This window comes from Pelodiscus sinensis, unplaced genomic scaffold (assembly GCF_049634645.1).
Source record: "Pelodiscus sinensis isolate JC-2024 unplaced genomic scaffold, ASM4963464v1 ctg108, whole genome shotgun sequence".
Lineage (NCBI taxonomy): Eukaryota > Metazoa > Chordata > Testudines > Trionychidae > Pelodiscus > Pelodiscus sinensis.
Genome location: NW_027465888.1, coordinates 179,576 through 196,712, shown reverse-complemented (window position 1 = coordinate 196,712; position 17,137 = coordinate 179,576). Strand labels below are relative to the sequence as shown.

The following is a 17,137-nucleotide window of genomic DNA, read 5'->3' as shown; positions in this document are numbered from 1 at the left end:
CCCCTACGCCGGAGCCAGGGGTCCCAGTGCCAATGGACCCTGCTCAGAGGGGGCAGGGAGACTGCGCTCAGGCCAGTCCTCAGCCACTGCCCTGGAGCCGGACCTCCCCTGGGGCTCCCGCCCCACCATGCCCTGCCCCCAAGCCAGTCCCAGCGAGGACCCCCACCAAAGCCAGTGGCCACACACCCCACTGCTGGCCCCCTTAGCACTCCAGACCCCCGGCCCTTTGCCCCACTGCTGGCCCCCTTAGCACTCCAGACCCCCGGCCCTTTGCCCCACTGCTGGCCCCCTTAGCACTCCAGACCCCCGGCCTTTTGCCCCACTGCTGGCCCCCTTAGCACCCAAGACCCCCGGCCCTGTGTCCCACTGCTGGCCCCCTTAGCACTCCAGACCCCCGGCCCTTTGCCCCACTGCTGACCCCCCCAGCACCCTAGACCCCCCGTCCCTGTGCCCCACTGCTTGCCCCATTAGCACCCTAGAACCCCCCCGCCCTGTGTGTCCCACTGCTGACCCCCCCAGCGCCCTAAACCCCCCCACCCTGTGCCCCACTGCTGACCCCCCCAGCGCCCTAGACCCCCCGCCCTGTGCCCCACTGCTGACCCCCCCCAGCGCCCTAGACCCCCGGCCCTGTGCCCCACTGCTGGCCCCCCCCAGCGCCCCGCACCCCCGGCCCTGTGCCCCCCTGCTGGCCCCCCCCAGTGCCCCGCACCCCCGGCCCTGTGCCCCCCTGCTGGCCCCCCCCAGCGCCCCGCACCCCCGGCCCTGTGCCCCCCTGCTGGCCCCCCCAGCGCCCCGCACCCCCGGCCCTGTGCCCCACTGCTGGCCCCCCCCAGCGCCCCGCACCCCCGGCCCTGTGCCCCCCTGCTGGCCCCCCCAGCGCCCCGCACCCCCGGCCCTGTGCCCCCCTGCTGGCCCCCCCCAGCGCCCCGCACCCCCGGTCCTGTGCCCCACTGCTGGCCCCCCCCAGCGCCCCGCACCCCCGGCCCTGTGCCCCACTGCTGGCCCCCCCCAGCGCCCCGCACCCCCGGCCCTGTGCCCCACTGCTGGCCCCCCCCAGCGCCCCGCACCCCCGGCCCCGTGCCCCACTGCTGACCCCCCCAGCGCCCCGCACCCCCGGCCCTGTGCCCCACTGCTGACCCCCCCAGCGCCCCGCACCCCCGGCCCTGTGCCCCACTGCTGGCCCCCCCCAGCGCCCCGCACCCCCGGCCTTTTGCCCCACTGCTGGCCCCCTTAGCACCCAAGACCCCCGGCCCTGTGTCCCACTGCTGGCCCCCTTAGCACTCCAGACCCCCGGCCCTTTGCCCCACTGCTGACCCCCCCAGCACCCTAGACCCCCCGTCCCTGTGCCCCACTGCTTGCCCCATTAGCACCCTAGAACCCCCCCGCCCTGTGTGTCCCACTGCTGACCCCCCCAGCGCCCTAAACCCCCCCACCCTGTGCCCCACTGCTGACCCCCCCAGCGCCCTAGACCCCCCGCCCTGTGCCCCACTGCTGACCCCCCCCAGCGCCCTAGACCCCCGGCCCTGTGCCCCACTGCTGGCCCCCCCCAGCGCCCCGCACCCCTGGCCCTGTGCCCCACTGCTGGCCCCCCCCAGTGCCCCGCACCCCCGGCCCTGTGCCCCCCTGCTGGCCCCCCCAGCGCCCCACACCCCCGGCCCTGTGCCCCCCTGCTGGCCCCCCCAGCGCCCCGCACCCCCGGCCCTGTGCCCCCCTGCTGGCCCCCCCCAGGGCCCCGCACCCCCGGCCCTGTGCCCCCCTGCTGGCCCCCCCAGCGCCCCGCACCCCCGGCCCTGTGCCCCCCTGCTGGCCCCCCCCAGCGCCCCGCACCCCCGGCCCTGTGCCCCACTGCTGGCCCCCCCCAGCGCCCCGCACCCCCGGCCCTGTGCCCCACTGCTGGCCCCCCCCAGCGCCCCGCACCCCCGGCCCTGTGCCCCACTGCTGGCCCCCCCCAGCGCCCCGCACCCCCGGCCCTGTGCCCCACTGCTGACCCCCCCAGCGCCCCGCACCCCCGGCCCTGTGCCCCACTGCTGGCCCCCCCCAGCGCCCCGCACCCCCGGCCCTGTGCCCCACTGCTGGCCCCCCCCAGCGCCCCGCACCCCCGGCCCTGTGCCCCCCTGCTGGCCCCCCCCAGCGCCCCGCACCCCCGGCCCTGTGCCCCACTGCTGGCCCCCCCCAGTGCCCCGCACCCCCGGCCCTGTGCCCCACTGCTGGCCCCCCCCAGTGCCCCGCACCCCCGGCCCTGTGCCCCACTGCTGGCCCCCCCAGCGCCCCGCACCCCCGGCCCTGTGCCCCACTATTGGCCCCCCCAGCGCCCCGCACCCCCCGGGTGCAGCTAGAGCCCCGCCCCCGCCACTGACCGAACATGCCGAGGCCCCGCCGCGGCGCGGGGGGGGGCAGCGCTGCCGGGGGTCGCTCGGTGGAGAACATCGCGCGGGGCGGCGCGGGGCATGCCCCCGCCCCTGCCAGCCGGGCCGCTACCCCATGCGGGGCGCGCGGAGCCGCGGGGGCGCGCCGAGCGGGGAGGGAGCCGCGGGGGCGCGCGCGGGGTCTGCGCTGCCGCCGCCGCTGTCGCCGCCTGTCCCGGCCCGGCCCCGCCTGGGAACAAGGGCGGCCCCCCCGCGCGCGCGCGTCACGCAGCCCCGCCGCCCCCCGCCGCCCCATTGGCTGCGGCCGCCCCGGGTCATTCACATGCAAATGAGCAGCGCTCACACAGGCCGCCCGCCCATTGGCCGCCGCCGCGACGTCACCGCGAGCGCAGCGGGCTCGGCTCCCCATTGGCGGGGGCGGCGCGGCCAGCCATTGGCTGCCGCGGGGCGCGGGGGGGGCTCAGCCCGCGTCCTGCTGCGCCCCCGCCCTCAGGGCACCGCCGGGCACGCGCGTGCGCGTGTAACGCCCGCTGCCGGGCATTATTGACCCTGCGCGCGCACCGGCCGCCGCCGGGCATTAGGCACCCCTCGCGCGCGCACCGCCTGCTGCTGGGCATTAGACACCTGGGCACTCGCACTGCCCGCCCGCCTCTGGGCATTAGACACCCTGTGCCCGCGCACTGCCCGCCCGCCTCTGGGCATTAGACACCCTGTGCCCGCGCACTGCCCGCCCGCCTCTGGGCATTAGACACCCTGTGCCCTCGCACTGCCCACCCGCCTCTGGGCATTAGACACCTGGGCACTCGCACTGCCCGCCCGCCTCTGGGCATTAGACACCCTGTGCCCGCGCACTGCCCGCCCGCCTCTGGGCATTAGACACCTGGGCACTCGCACTGCCTGCCCGCCTCTGGGCATTAGACACCCTGTGCCCTCGCACTGCCCGCCCGCCTCTGGGCATTAGACACCTGGGCACTCGCACCGCCCGCCCGCCTCTGGGCATTAGACACCCTGTGCCCGCGCACTGCCCACCCGCCTCTGGGCATTAGACACCTGGGCACTCGCACTGCCCACCCGCCTCTGGGCATTAGATACCCTGTGCCCTCGCACTGCCCAGACGCCTCTGGGCATTAGATACCCTGTGCGTTCGCCCCGCCCGCCTCTGGGCATTAGACACCTGGGCACTCGCACTGCCTGCCCGCCTCTGGGCATTAGACACCCTGTGCCCTCGCACCGCCCGCCCGCCTCTGGGCATTAGACCCTCTGTGCCCGCGCACTGCCCACCCGCCTCTGGGCATTAGACACCTAGGCACTCGCACTGCCCGCCCACCTCTGGGCATTAGACACCCTGTGCCCTCGTACCGCCCGCCGCTGGGCATTAGACACCTGGGCACTCGCACTGCCCGCCCGCCTCTGGGCATTAGACACCCTGTGCCCGCGCACTGCCCACCCACCTCTGGGCATTAGACACCTGGGCACTCGCACTGCCCGCCCACCTCTGGGCATTAGACACCCTGTGCGCTCGCACCGCCCGCCTCTGGGCATTAGACACCCTGTGCCCTCGCACCGCCCGCCGCTGGGCATTAGACACCCTGTGCCCACGCACCGCCCGCCGCTGGGCATTAGACATCCTGTGCCCTCGCACCGCCCGCCTCTGGGCATTAGACACCCTGTGCCCACGCACCGCCCGCCTCTGGGCATTAGACACCCTGTGCCCTCGCACCGCCCGCCTCTGGGCATTAGACACCCTGTGCCCTCGCACCGCCCGCCTCTGGGCATTAGACACCCTGTGCCCTCGCACCGCCCACCGCTGGGCATTAGACACCCTGTGCCCTCGCACCGCCCACCGCTGGGCATTATACACCTGGGCACTCGCACTGCCCGCCCGCCTCTGGGCATTAGACACCCTGTGCCCTCGCCCCGCCCGCTGCTGGGCTTTAGACACCTGGGCACTCGCACTGCCCACCCGCCTCTGGGCATTAGACACCTGGGCACTCGCACCGCCCGCCGCTGGGCATTAGACACCCTGTGCCCGCACACCGCCCGCCTCTGGGCATTAGACACCTTAGCACTCGCCCCGCCCGCCGCTGGGCATTAGGCACCCTGTGCCCTCGCACTGCCCACCGCTGGGCATTAGACACCCTGTGCCCTCGCACCGCCCGCCGCTGGGCATTAGGCACCCTGTGAACGTGCACCACCCGCTACGGGGCATTACACACCCTGTGCGCGCACCGCTGGGCGTTACACGCGCCACTGGTGGCCGGGCATTATACACCTGTGCGCGTGCACACCACCGGCAGCCAGGCATCACATATCTGTGCGTGTGCAATGCCTACAGCCAGGCATTACACAGGTGTGCACCCGCATACTGCCCATGACTGGGCATTACAGAGCTGTGTGTGCATGTAACACCCTACCTGTGCTGTGCCAAGCCACTACGTCCCACTCTTCCACCTGCACGCACCTGTGTGTGCTTTCACTGCTGTACACACTCACTGCCCGTGCCTGCACACCTAGCTCACACGCCCACCTGTACTGCTAACACACTACACACACTCGTGTACGCTTGCAATGCCCCCACCTAGCCACCTCCATGCCTGTGGGCACGTTGACCACACACACCCCCCTGCACTGCTAATTAGGGATGTTAAGGGTTAACTGGTTCCCTTACTGGGAAACTGGTTCAGGATCCGCCCCTTTGGGCTGGTGCAGCCCCCTGCCCACGACGCCAGCTAACTGGGAAGCAGCAGCTGGGGGCGGAAGTGCAGCGCCGACAGCACCTGGACTTTACACCCCTACTTCTAATGCCTGCTGACATCCACACCCTCTCCATCCTACTCACCACACTGGCTCACACTCCTAGCATGCAAACACACCGACTCCGTGCCACTCCGACACCTGCACATGCTTGTGTGCCCTTGTAACACACTTGCACACCTACCACAAGCATTCATGTGCACGTCTCACAGGCTTGCACACACCGATTCCATCCCATGCGCTACACGCACACGGGTAATACATTCACCAAGATGCACCTTGTGGGCATGAAATGCTGCTGTGTGTTGACACATACAGGCACTACCACGTGCACGGAGGGGTGTGCCCTAACAGGTTTTCACTGGCAGCTTTGTATACACGCCCACACAAACACCTGCACGCGTGCACACACGGGCGTGCTCCCACATGCCCACCCACACACCCTGGGCATGTGGCTCTGCTCACACTCCCCCCCTTGCTGTGCTCCGACACACACGCTCAGGGGCACAGCTGGGCATGACACACAGAGACACTGACGCCCACGTTCACACGCAGAGCTTGCTGGGGACCCAGCTGCATTCCTGACATCACCTGCCCCCACATCCAGCCCCAGGGCAGGGGGGCCCCTGACCCCCACATTCCACTACCTGGCCCAGCTGCCTGAATCAGCACAGCTGCCCCCAGCCCATGGGGGCAGAGAGAGCCCCACAACCCCACCCCACCCCCTACCCACCCAGTCCTGGGCTGGGAGCCCCCAGGGACGCACACACGTGAAGGGCGCACACCACCCCTGGGAAAGACCAGCACAACAGCGAGACACAGACGCAGAGAGGGCCGCCCTGGGCAGTGTGACACGGCTGCAGCCACATGGGCACACTGGGGCACTCAGAGCAAGACAGTTGTCAGCACACTCGGCGTGAGCCCCACCCCTGTGCCACACGGCCCACAGCCCCACACGCTCACAGAGCCGGCAGTGGGCGCAGGGACACAGCCAGGCTCACCCCACATCTCACCAGGGCCCCATAAGGAATGGACAGCCCATCCCCCCCACCGGGCCCAGCCCTGCCCCACACAGGACACGTGGTCTCCATGGCAACCCCTTTCAAGGAAGCAGCAGCCCTTGCAAGCACCTGGCAGGGGCCCACAAGCCAGAGCAGGGCCCCGGCGCGGGCGAGAGGCCCCCAGGAGGCGCCAGAGCGTGCAGCCCCGCCGCCAGGGACCCAGGCGTGGACACACTCAGGGCCGGCCCACAACCGTTTGGCACCTGAGGCGGGGAGCGCAAATGACGCCCCCAGGCCCCCTCGCTTGGGCAAAACTGACAGGGCTCGATTCTCGAGTCTGGCACCTGGGACGGACACCTCCGTGCGCCTCATGGTAAGGCTGGCGTGGAACACACGTGTCTGGGGCAACGGCAAACTGCCAGCACAGGGTGCACAAGCGTGCAAAAGCAGCAGGCAAGGTGTGAGCACACTGGTAGTGCCACGCCAGGCACGCGCTGGGAGGCTATCATGAAGGAGCGGCGGTCTGAGAGACACGCAGTCTGTGGCCTGACACGCTGGGCATGACACACTCGCAGTCACGCGTGTCCTACATGTACGTGTCTCACACGTGCAAGCGCATTTGGGCCAGTCACACGCACGCTGCGGGAGAGCTTGTGTGTGCGTTTTCCACAGGGCGTGTGGAGCGGCTGGCCCTGTCGTGTCCCCTGAACTCATGCAACCCCGTTGCACACCCACTTGCACGCCCACCCCCTGGCTCCAGTATAAATAGAGACAGGACCGGGAGCGCAGGGAGATGGTCGCTCTGGTTACCGGTTGCCAAGAGACAGCAAACTACATCCCCGACACCGACAGGAAGGGAGAACCAGCTGCCCACTCTCACGCACACGCCCGGGGCACGGAGCTGGGCCCCGCCAGCCAGCTCGCACAAGGGCCCCAGCCCTGGCTCCATGCCGCAGCCAGCGTGCAAACCTGTCCTGGGCAAGGACGTGCATGACAGAGAGGGTGAGTGTGCAAGCTCTTGTGCAAATGCTGCACCAGGAACACCGGATAGTGCAGAAGTGAGTGTGAAATGGAAGGCTGGCATACAAGTTACCCCAAGAGCCCCGGGCTGTACGAAACAGAGCACGCGATTCCCACGTGTAAGCCCTGCCCCAACAATCCCAGGCCTGCGCCCCGTGCGGCATCCCCGCCAGGCGCCAAACCCGTCGTGGGCGAGGGAAAGGACGGCAGGGCCAGGCAGCGCGAGACACGCACGACATCCCCTTCACGGCAGCTGTGCACACTCAGCGTCGCACGCAGCCACGCGACTCCTGTGCGACTCGTCACGCTCAGCCCCCAGCCCAGCCAGGAGCACAGGGGAGGGAAGGGAGGGAGGAGGGCGCCTTTTCGGCTGAACGTCGTTTGCCCCCTGCTGGAGCGAGCAATGCTGCGCCCACAGGCTGGCACTCAAGGCCTCACTCCAAAGCGGGCTGCCCTCCCCAGCGCGGGGACGTGGCCACTCCTGGGCAGGGGGCAGGCGCTGTTCGCACAGAGACGCCTTGCCAAGCTCGGAGATGCAGCCCCCTCTGGGGTAGAGCCCTCGCCGCCCCAGACCGCAGCGCCCCCTCCTGGCCCCACCAGAGCTCCCTACCTGTGCCAGGCCGGCCCATGATGATCTCCTTCTTGGGGGCCGGAGGCCCCGGGTAGTCGTGGGGCACGATGACGGGCAGCAGGGCAGCCGGAGAGGGGTGGAAAGCGACGGGCTGGAAAGGCGAGGAGACGCTGAAGACAGGGGGGGCCTGCTCCGGGGCGGGGGCGGCGCTGGGCTGGCTGCAAGGCAGCGCCCGCCCCATGTTGATGGGCACCGGCACCTGCAGCTGTTCTTTGGCGCCTGCTTTGCCCAGGCGGGGGCTGCCCGCCCGCCCCTCCCGAGGCTTCTCCGTGAACTTGGAGGGCAGCGGCACGTCGGGGTTGCGGACGATGACCGGGGAGTCCCGCTGCACAGCCGGCACCCGGCGCACTGTGGGGCTGGGGTCCGAGGTCAGCCCAGCCGGCGGGGACAGCAGCAGCAGCGGCGAGGCCTGCTGGGAACGGGAGGAGAAGGGCCCGGGGCCGGGGGGCGAGACGGCCCGGAAGCCAGCGGGGGTGGAGGGGGTGGGGGTGTGGGAGACGGACTCCACCCCTGAGTCTAGGCTGTCACTTTTGTGGAAGTCGGCGCCCCCGCCCGGCCCGCCGTGCGCCGCCTCTGCCTTGCGCTTGCTGGGGCTCATGGGTACGGTGAAGGTCAGGTTGGTCTGGAAGGTGGGCGCGATGCCTGAGGAGTGCCGCTCTCGGTGCGGGGCGTGGTGCAGCATCTCGGGACTCAGCACCCCGCCCCCTGCCCCCTTGGGCGTGCTGGCGCTGACGTGGCGGCTGCGGGCGGCTGCCCGCTGGATGACGGGCGAGGCGGTGATGGGGCTGAAGTTGGCAGGCCGGAAGCCGAAGAGGGGTGACGGAGAGGGCGAGGGGGCGGGCGAGAAGGGCGACTGGGTGGAGACGGGCGAGAAGGAGGGGGTGCCCGAGCGCGAGCTGCCCAGCGACACCAGCATGACGGCCGCCTCGCACTCGTCGAACTCGAAGCGGGACAGGTCGGCCGGCGCCACCAGGCGGGGGCGGGAGTCGGCGCGGGCGCTGCTGGCCTCACTGTCGCGGGACGTCTCGTCCCAGTCGAACTCGGCGCTGCCCTCCCGCAGGCCGCTGGCCCGGCCCTCGGCCAGGCTCTCCAGCTCCTTGGTGCGCATGGACAGGTGGCGGGAGCAGTAGCCCCGCCGCTGCGACTCCTTCATGCAGCCCTCGCGGGAGCACAGCCGCCGCCACTGCTTCCCGTTGAACTTCTTGCGGATGCCGTTGGGGGTGCAGACCACGTCCCCCTTCTTGTACTTCTGCTGGGCGGCCGTCAGGGGCGTGCGGGAGCGCCCCGAGCCCGGCGTGCTGCACTTCTCCACCGACACCACGCTGCTGCTGCGGCTGCCGCCCGCCTCGGGGCTCAGCAGGGGCGAGGCCTGCTCCGGCAGGCGGGCGAAGGCCGGCGACTTGGGGGGCGACAGCAGCTGCGGGGGGGCCGCCAGGGCTTTCTCCTCCCCAGCCCCCCGCACGCCGGCGCTGATCTTGGAGACCTCCGCATCCTCCGGCTGCTTGGGCTCAGGGCAGGGGGGCTCCTCCTCCTCTGGCCTGGGGGGCCCAGCGGGCCGGCTCCAGGGCGGGCACAGGAGCCGCAGGCTAGAGCGTGGCACCCACACCGTGTCCTTGCGGGGGCCTGGGCTGGCAAAACGCACCTTGTAGGAGGCCGGCTTGAGGCTCACCTCCAGCACGGTGCCCTCGTGGTAGGCCGTCTCCTCGGGGCCCACGCAGGCGCAGACCCGGGCTCCCACTGCCACGGCGCCGGCAGGGGGCGTGGCATCCAGGACCACGTCCAGGGCCCCCGAGCCCAGCGCCCCCTCGTAGTAGGTGACAGCCCGGTCGCCGGCGAACTGAACGCCCAGGTCCTGGCCGCGCCGCACGTGTTTCACCACGGCTGGCTGGAAGAGGCCCTGGCGCCGGGCCAAGACCCGCTGCGAGCGCAGCTGGCGCAGGTCGTAGTCACTGGGGCCAGAGCCCGGGCCCCACGGCTCCCCCCCGGCACCCTTGATGTCCTCGTCGGCCGAGTGCTCGCTGGCCGTGTCGGTGCTGGAGGAGGGGCAGCGCCCGGCGCCCTCCTCGCCAGGCGCCCCGGAGCCCTCGGACCCACTCCACTCCTCCCCGGGCGCCGGGTTCTTGCGGGGGGCTCGGGACTTAAAGGTGGCCGTCTTGCGGCTCAAAGGCGGCTCTCCTGGGGGGTCCTCGCATCCCGGCTCCCCCTCTGGCGGCTCGTAGGGGTCGCTCTGCCGCCCTGGGAGCTCTCGCGAGCCAGGGTCCATCTTCACTGGCATGAGAAGGGGGCCTGGCGAAGGTGGGGGCTGGGCAGGGTTTTCCTCCCCGCCTCCTCCGCCCCCCTCCTCCTCCCCTGCCGGCTTGGGCCCCCCCTCTGCCGTTCTGCGCTTCTGGGTCTTGGCCCGGGTGGACGGTGGGGAGCGACTGCTGCTGCTGCTGGACGAGGAAGAAGAGGAGGAGCTGGCAGCCTTCCTCGCGGGTTTCATCTTCCAGCCACCAGGCTGGGCGCAGACACACAGGACCTGGGGGCAGGAGGGAAACCCAGTCAAGTGGAGAGGTCTGGACAAGCCAATGGGGGGCCCGTCACTCCCAATACGCAGCCCCTGCCAGCTCAGCCCTAGGCTCTCCCCCAGGCCTGCGGGTGCCCCTCACCGCCGCCCCACAGCCCCTCCCTCCCATCCTGCCAGTGCCCCGCCCTGCAGCCCCTGCCCCCCAGCCCTGCCAGTGCCCCTCACTCCCGCCCCACAGCCCCTGCCCCCCAGCCCTGTCAGTGCCCCTCACTCCCGCCCCACAGCCCCTGCCCCCCCAGCCCTGCCAGTGCCCCTCAGTCCCGCCCCACAGCCCCTGCCCCCCCAGTGCCCCTCCCTCCCACCCCACAGCCCCTGCCCCCCAGCCCTGTCAGTGCCCCTCACTCCCGCCCCACAGCCCCTGCCCCCCCAGCCCTGCCAGTGCCCCTCAGTCCCGCCCCACTGCCCTGGCCTGGCCCCATCCCGTGTGACGGGAGGGGCCGTGGGTTCCTGGGGCGCTAGGCCCCGTGGGAGGGTCCCCGTCCCCAGCCCCAGGCCTGGCCCAGCCCCCGCCAGGCAGGGAGCAGCTGGGGGGGCGGGACACCCCGGCCCCCAACCCCCACCCCATAATACTATCCCTGTCACCCGGAAACCCCATCCCATAATAGTAACTCCCCTCTGCCCAGCCCTGCCTCCATACTGGTGCCTGGTACCGCCCGCGGCTCCCCCCATTTTCGGGGGGCAGTTGGTACCGCCGGGGGGGGGGGGGACTCTCAGCATTTTCAGGGGAGAGTCGGTTGGGACCGCCCCATTTTCAGAGGGTGAGGTGGTACTGCCCCGGGGGCTCCCCCCATTTTCAGGAGGGGGGCCAGTTGGTACCGCCCCTAGGGGGGGCTTCCCCCATTTTGGGGGCGTCAGTTGGTACCACCCCGGGGTGGGCTCCACTGTTTTCGGGGGGGGGATTAGTTGGTACCGCGCCGGGGGCTACCCCTGTCTTCAAGAGGGGAGTCAGTTGGTTCCGCCCCGGGGGGTTGGTAGCGCCCGAGGCCCCCTTACCTGTTTCTCCCCCCCTCCCCCGTGTCCGAGGGGGAGCCTGGTACAGTCCGGACCCTGTCCAGAGGGTTGGTACAGTCCAGTCCCCCCCACAATCCCACGGGATGGTCCAGCCCGAGCCCCTGGCGGCCCCTCAGAGCCCCTTTTACTCCAACAGACAAAATGGTGAATGAATCTAGACCAGCTGGAGCAACCGGCCAATCAGCGGGCACAACGCCCTGACTGGCAGCCACGCGAGCCGACGGACACGAGGCAACACCAAGACACAGCCCGCCCCCAAGAGTGACATTGACAGCGACCAATCAGAGGCGAGGAAAGGCGGGTAGTATCTCAGGTAATCCCACCCCCTCCCTTGGAGAGACAGTTACAGTAGCCAATGAGAAGCTGATAACGACAGAAAGCGAGTGGAACGGGAGGTACAGTAGCCAATAGCAGCAAAGGGGAGGGGCCGGGCTGGGCCAGACCCCGACTTGTTTACCTGGCGCGGAGCGAGGCGGAAGCGCGAGGCCGCGCGGCGGCTCCTGGGAGTTGTAGTCCGTATCCCGGCACGGGCGGCGGCACCACCTCCCCACAAGACCACTATGGCTCCCGGCATGCACAGCGGCCACGTCCTGTTCCGCGCTGAGCCTGCCGGGAAATGTAGTCCCAGCCGCCGGGCTCCCGGCTCTCCGGACTACAACTCCCAGCAGCCCCCGCGGCGGACCCCGCACCGCGCGAGGCCGTGGTGCAGCGCAAGGCCTCCTGGGAAATGTAGTTCCCCCCCGTGGCCCGCTCTGCGGAGGCACCTGGACGCCCCCTCCCCCGGAGAAACTACAACTCCCATCGCCCCGCGGCGGCCCCGCCTCTCGCGCCCCCGCCGCAAGGCCGGGGAGATAAACTCCAAGAGACCCCCTCCGGGACCCCGCCTGCGGGAGGCTAATTTGCATGTTATTTGCATCTCATTAACATATTAATGCGCTCACCCGGCGGTCTCTCACGGCCCCGTCCCGTCTCGCCCCGTCCGGGTCCCTCGCGCTTCCCCTCAGCAACAGCGGAGCCGCCGCGGCCAGCACCGCAGCCAATCAGCGCCCGGACCGGGAGCCCCCCCACAACACACACACTCGCCCCACGTGGGGGCGTAGGCGGGGCTGGCCACAGCCAATCCGCATCTGGGGCGACGGACAGATGAGATCACTTCACTGCGCCCCCATTGGCTATCGGCCTAAGAGCCCTAGTCCAATTAGGAGCTGCCTCCGGCAGGCCAGGGAAGAAGGCGGGCCGCAGCATGTGTGACACGCTGGAGCTTGGGAGCCCGGGCGCTGGTGTCCCACGGGGGGCGCCTGCGCGTGCAGTGCAGCCCTCCCCACACGCCGGCAGTGTGTGCAGTGCACCCTGCCCCCACCAATGAATGCAGTGCTACCCCCCACCAGTGTGTGCAGTGCAGCCCTCCCCACACGCCGACAGTGTGTGCAGTGCACCCTGCCCCCACCAATGAATGCAGTGCTACTCCCCACCAGTGTGTGCAGTGCACCCTGCCCCCACCAATGAATGCAGTGCGTCTCCCCACCAGTGTGTGCAGTGCACCCTGCCCCCACCAATGAATGCAGTGCTACTCCCCACCAGTGTGTGCAGTGCACCCTGCCCCCACCAATGAATGCAGTGCTTCTCCCCACCAGTGTGTGCAGTGCAGCCCTCCCCAAACGCCAACAGTGTGTGCAGTGCACCCTGCCCCACCAATGAATGCAGTGCTACTCCCCACCAGTGTGTGCAGTGCACCCTGCCCCCACCAATGAATGCAGTGCTACTCCCCACCAGTGTGTGCAGTGCAGCCCTCCCCATACGCCGACAGTGTGTGCAGTGCACTCTGCCCCCACCAATGAATGCAGTGCTTCTCCCCACCAGTGTGTGCAGTGCACCCTGCCCCACCAATGAATGCAGTGCTACTCCCCACCAGTGTGTGCAGTGCAGCCCTCCCCAAATGCCAACAGTGTGTGCAGTGCACCTGCCCCACCAATGAATGCAGTGCTTCTCCCCACCAGTGTGTGCAGTGCACCCTGCCCCCACCAATGAATGCAGTGCTACTCCCCACCAGTGTGTGCAGTGCAGCCCTCCCCAAACGCCGACAGTGTGTGCAGTTCACCCTGTCCCCACCAATGAATGCAGTGCTACTCACCACCAGTGTGCGCAGTGCAGCCCTCCGCACACACCGACAGTGTGTGCAGTGCACCCTGCCCCCACCAATGAATGCAGTGCAACTCCCCACCAATGTGTGCAGTGCAGCCCTCCCCACATGCCAACAGTGTGTGCAGTGCACCCTGCCCCCACCAATCAATGAAGTGCAAGTCCCCACCAGTGTGTGCAGTGCAGCCCTCCCCACACGCCGACAGTGTGTGCAGTGCACCCTACCCCCACCAATGAATGCAGTGCTACACCCCACCAGTGTACGCAGTGCAGCCCTCCCCACACACTGACAGTGTGTGCAGTGCACCCTGCCCCCACCAATGAATGCAGTGCTACTCCCCACCAGTGTGCGCAGTGCAGCCCTCCCCACACGCCGACAGTGTGTGCAGTGCTCCCTGCCCCCACCAATGAATGCAGTGCTACCCCCCACCAGTGTGCGCAGTGAAGCCCTCCCCACACGCCGACAGTGTGTGCAGTGCAGCCCTGCCCCCACCAATGAATGCAGTGATACTCCCCACCAGTGTGTCCAGTGAAGCCCTGCCCCCACGAATGAATGCAGTGCAACTCCCCTCCAGTGTGTGCAGTGTAGCCCTGCCCCCACCATTGAAGTATAACTTCCGACCAGTGTGTGCAGTGCAGCCCTGCCCCCACCAATGAATGCAGTGCAACTCCCCACCAGTGTGTGCAGTGCAGACCTGCCCCCACCATTGAATGCAGTGCAACTCCCCAGCAGTGTGTGCAGTGAAGCCCTGCCCCCACCAATGAATGCAGTGCAACTCCCCACCAGTGTGTGCAGTGCAGCCCTGCCCCCACCATTGCATGCAGTGCAACTCCCCACCAGTGTGTGCAGTGCAGCCCTGCCCCCACCAATGAATGCAGTGCAACTCCCCACCAGTGTGTGCAGTGCAGCCCTGCCCCCACCAATGAATGCTGTGAAACTCCCCACCAGTGTGTGCAATGAAGCCCTCCCCCACCATTGAATGCAGTACAACTCCCCACCAGTGTGTGTAGTGTAGCCCTCCTCACACGCCGACAGTGTATGCAGTGCAGCCCTGCCCCCACCAATCAATGAAGTGCAAGTCCCCACCAGTGTGTGCAGTGCAGCCCTCCCCACACGCCAACAGTGTGTGCAGTACAGCTCTGCCCCACCATTGAATGCAGTGCAACTCCCCACCAGTGTGTGCAGTTCAGCCCTGCCCCCACCAATGAATGCAGTGCAACCCCCCACCAGTGTGTGCAGTGCAGCCCTCCCCACACGCCACCAGTGTGTGCAGTGCAGCCTTGCCCCCACCAATGAATGCAGTGCTACCCCCCACCAGTGTGTGCAGTGTAGCCCTCCCCACACACCAACAGTGTGTGCAGTGCAACTCTGCCCCCACCAATGAATGCAGTGTTACTCCCCACTAGTGTGTGCAGTGCGGCCCTCCCCACACGCCAACAGTATGTGCAGTGCAGCCCTGCCTCCCACCAACAAATGCAGTGCAACTCCCCACCAGTGTGTGCAGTGAAGCCCTGCCCCCGCCAATGAATGCAGTGCAAGTCCCTACCAGTGTGTGCAGTGCAGCCCTCCCCACACGCCACCAGTGTGTGCAGTGCAGCCTTGCCCCCACCAATGAATGCAGTGCTACCCCCCACCAGTGTGTGCAGTGTAGCCCTCCCCACACACCAACAGTGTGTGCAGTGCAACTCTGCCCCCACCAATGAATGCAGTGTTACTCCCCACTAGTGTGTGCAGTGCGGCCCTCCCCACACGCCAACAGTATGTGCAGTGCAGCCCTGCCTCCCACCAACAAATGCAGTGCAACTCCCCACCAGTGTGTGCAGTGAAGCCCTGCCCCCGCCAATGAATGCAGTGCAAGTCCCTACCAGTGTGTGCTGTGCAGCCCTCCCCCTACACCAACCAGTGAGTGTGTGTATGCCCAGAGTGTGTGCTGTGCAGCCCTCCCCCCACACCAACCAGTGAGTGTGTGCAGCCCCACTGTGTGTGCTGTGCAGCCCTCCCCCCACACCAAGCAGTGAGTGTGTGCAGCCCCACTGTGTGTGCTGTGCAGTCCTCCCCCTACACCAACCAGTGCATACAGTGAAGCCCTCCACAATGCATCTGGAGCATGTATGGTGCAACCCTTCACCTACATGACCAATGCATGCAATGTAGCCCTCCCCCTGCATGGACCAGTGCATGAAGTGCAGCCCTCCCTCCACCCCAACCGTTTTGTGCAGTGCAGCCCCATGCGTTTGGATTGCATGCAGTGAAACCTCCCTATGCAACCAGTGTATGCAGTGCAGCTCCTGAGAGCTTGAAATTGCGCAGCACAACCCTTACACCACACCAGCCAGCGTACGCAGTGCAATCCCAATGCAAGCCTGGAATGCATTCAGTGTAACCCCCTGCATGCAGTACAGGCCTCCCACACAATTGGCATGTGCAGTGCACCTCTCATATGCTCCTGGAGTGCATGCAGTACAGTCCCCACTTGTGAGCAGAGCATGTGCAATGCAAATCTTCCCCCTTACCAATCAGTGTGTGCAATGTAACCCCTGCATGCATCTGGAGTGTGTGCAGTGAACCCCTACATCTGCCTGGAGAGTGTGCAGTGAAATCCCCACACATCAACCAATGTGTGCAGTGCAACACACACACCACACGGCCAGAATGCATACAGTGCAAACCCCCCCCCCAAACAAACCAGTGGGTGCAGTGAAACCCCCAGGGGCCAGACACACACTCTGGCGCATGCAGTGTAAGCCCCACACACTGGCCATTCACACACACCGGTGCAGGCAATGCAGCTCCTTTTATACACACCACTGTGTGCAATGCAACCTCCTGCACACAGTGATGCATCCAGTGCAATCACCCACACACCAGTGCATACACTGCATATAACAATGTGCACAGGTGGGTTGCCTTGCAAAACAACCCCTGCACACATCCGTGCACGGAATGCCACGCCCTCCTTTGCATACTGATGCATGCAATGCATCCCCACTGTCACGGACACAGGGGCACGTAATGCAAGACTGGGGCATTCTGCAATTCCCCTGCCACTGCACAGAGGTCAGCTCCTGCCAGTGCAGCTCCATCCTCCACAGAAACTGGTCCATGAGCTACCACTACTGTCGTCTGGCCCTGCCACCGAACCGTCCTGCTCAGGCAGAAACAGCCGTGTATGCACCAAATGCCAATGCAACACTGTAACCCTCTCTCTACAGAAACACTGACACACGGATGCAGCCCCCGACACAGAAGCCTGCAACACCCTGCACAGGCCAGGTGCCTGGAAGGCAACCACCCTGCCAGTGCACGTGCGCCAGTGCACACGCCGCCACGTCTCCTGCACCTGTGCCCAAAACGCGTGTGCAGAACAGGCGGCGCATGGAGCACAACGCCCTCCTGCCCCAGGGAGTGCAACGAAATGGCCCAGCTGCACGCAGGGAAACTGGCACATGGCGCGTGCACTCCTCCCAGCCCCGCTGCATGTAGTGCGATCCCCCCCCGGGTGCAGGAAATGGAACTTTCCCCACCCGCACCGCGCATGCAGGGCCATTCTCCACGCGCACATGGACACCGATACGTGCGAGGCCGCTCTCTGCCTGAGAGGGAGTGCAAATCCACCGGGACACGGCTGCACTGGACCTGCCTTTCCGG

The 17,137-nt window shown here is 67.9% G+C and overlaps 1 protein-coding gene across 1 annotated transcript in view; it reads right to left on the bottom strand.

Moving 5' to 3' along the window:
- The window catches only part of CIC (capicua transcriptional repressor), a 30,526-nt gene extending 18,588 nt beyond the window's left edge, over positions 1-11,938 (bottom strand). Inside the window, 2 exon segments of the mRNA XM_075916052.1 lie at positions 7,752-10,290; positions 11,807-11,938. Coding sequence (XP_075772167.1) covers positions 7,752-10,290; positions 11,807-11,923 — 2,656 coding nt within the window. The 5' untranslated portion in view covers positions 11,924-11,938.
- Between the last annotated feature and the right edge of the window lie 5,199 nt (positions 11,939-17,137).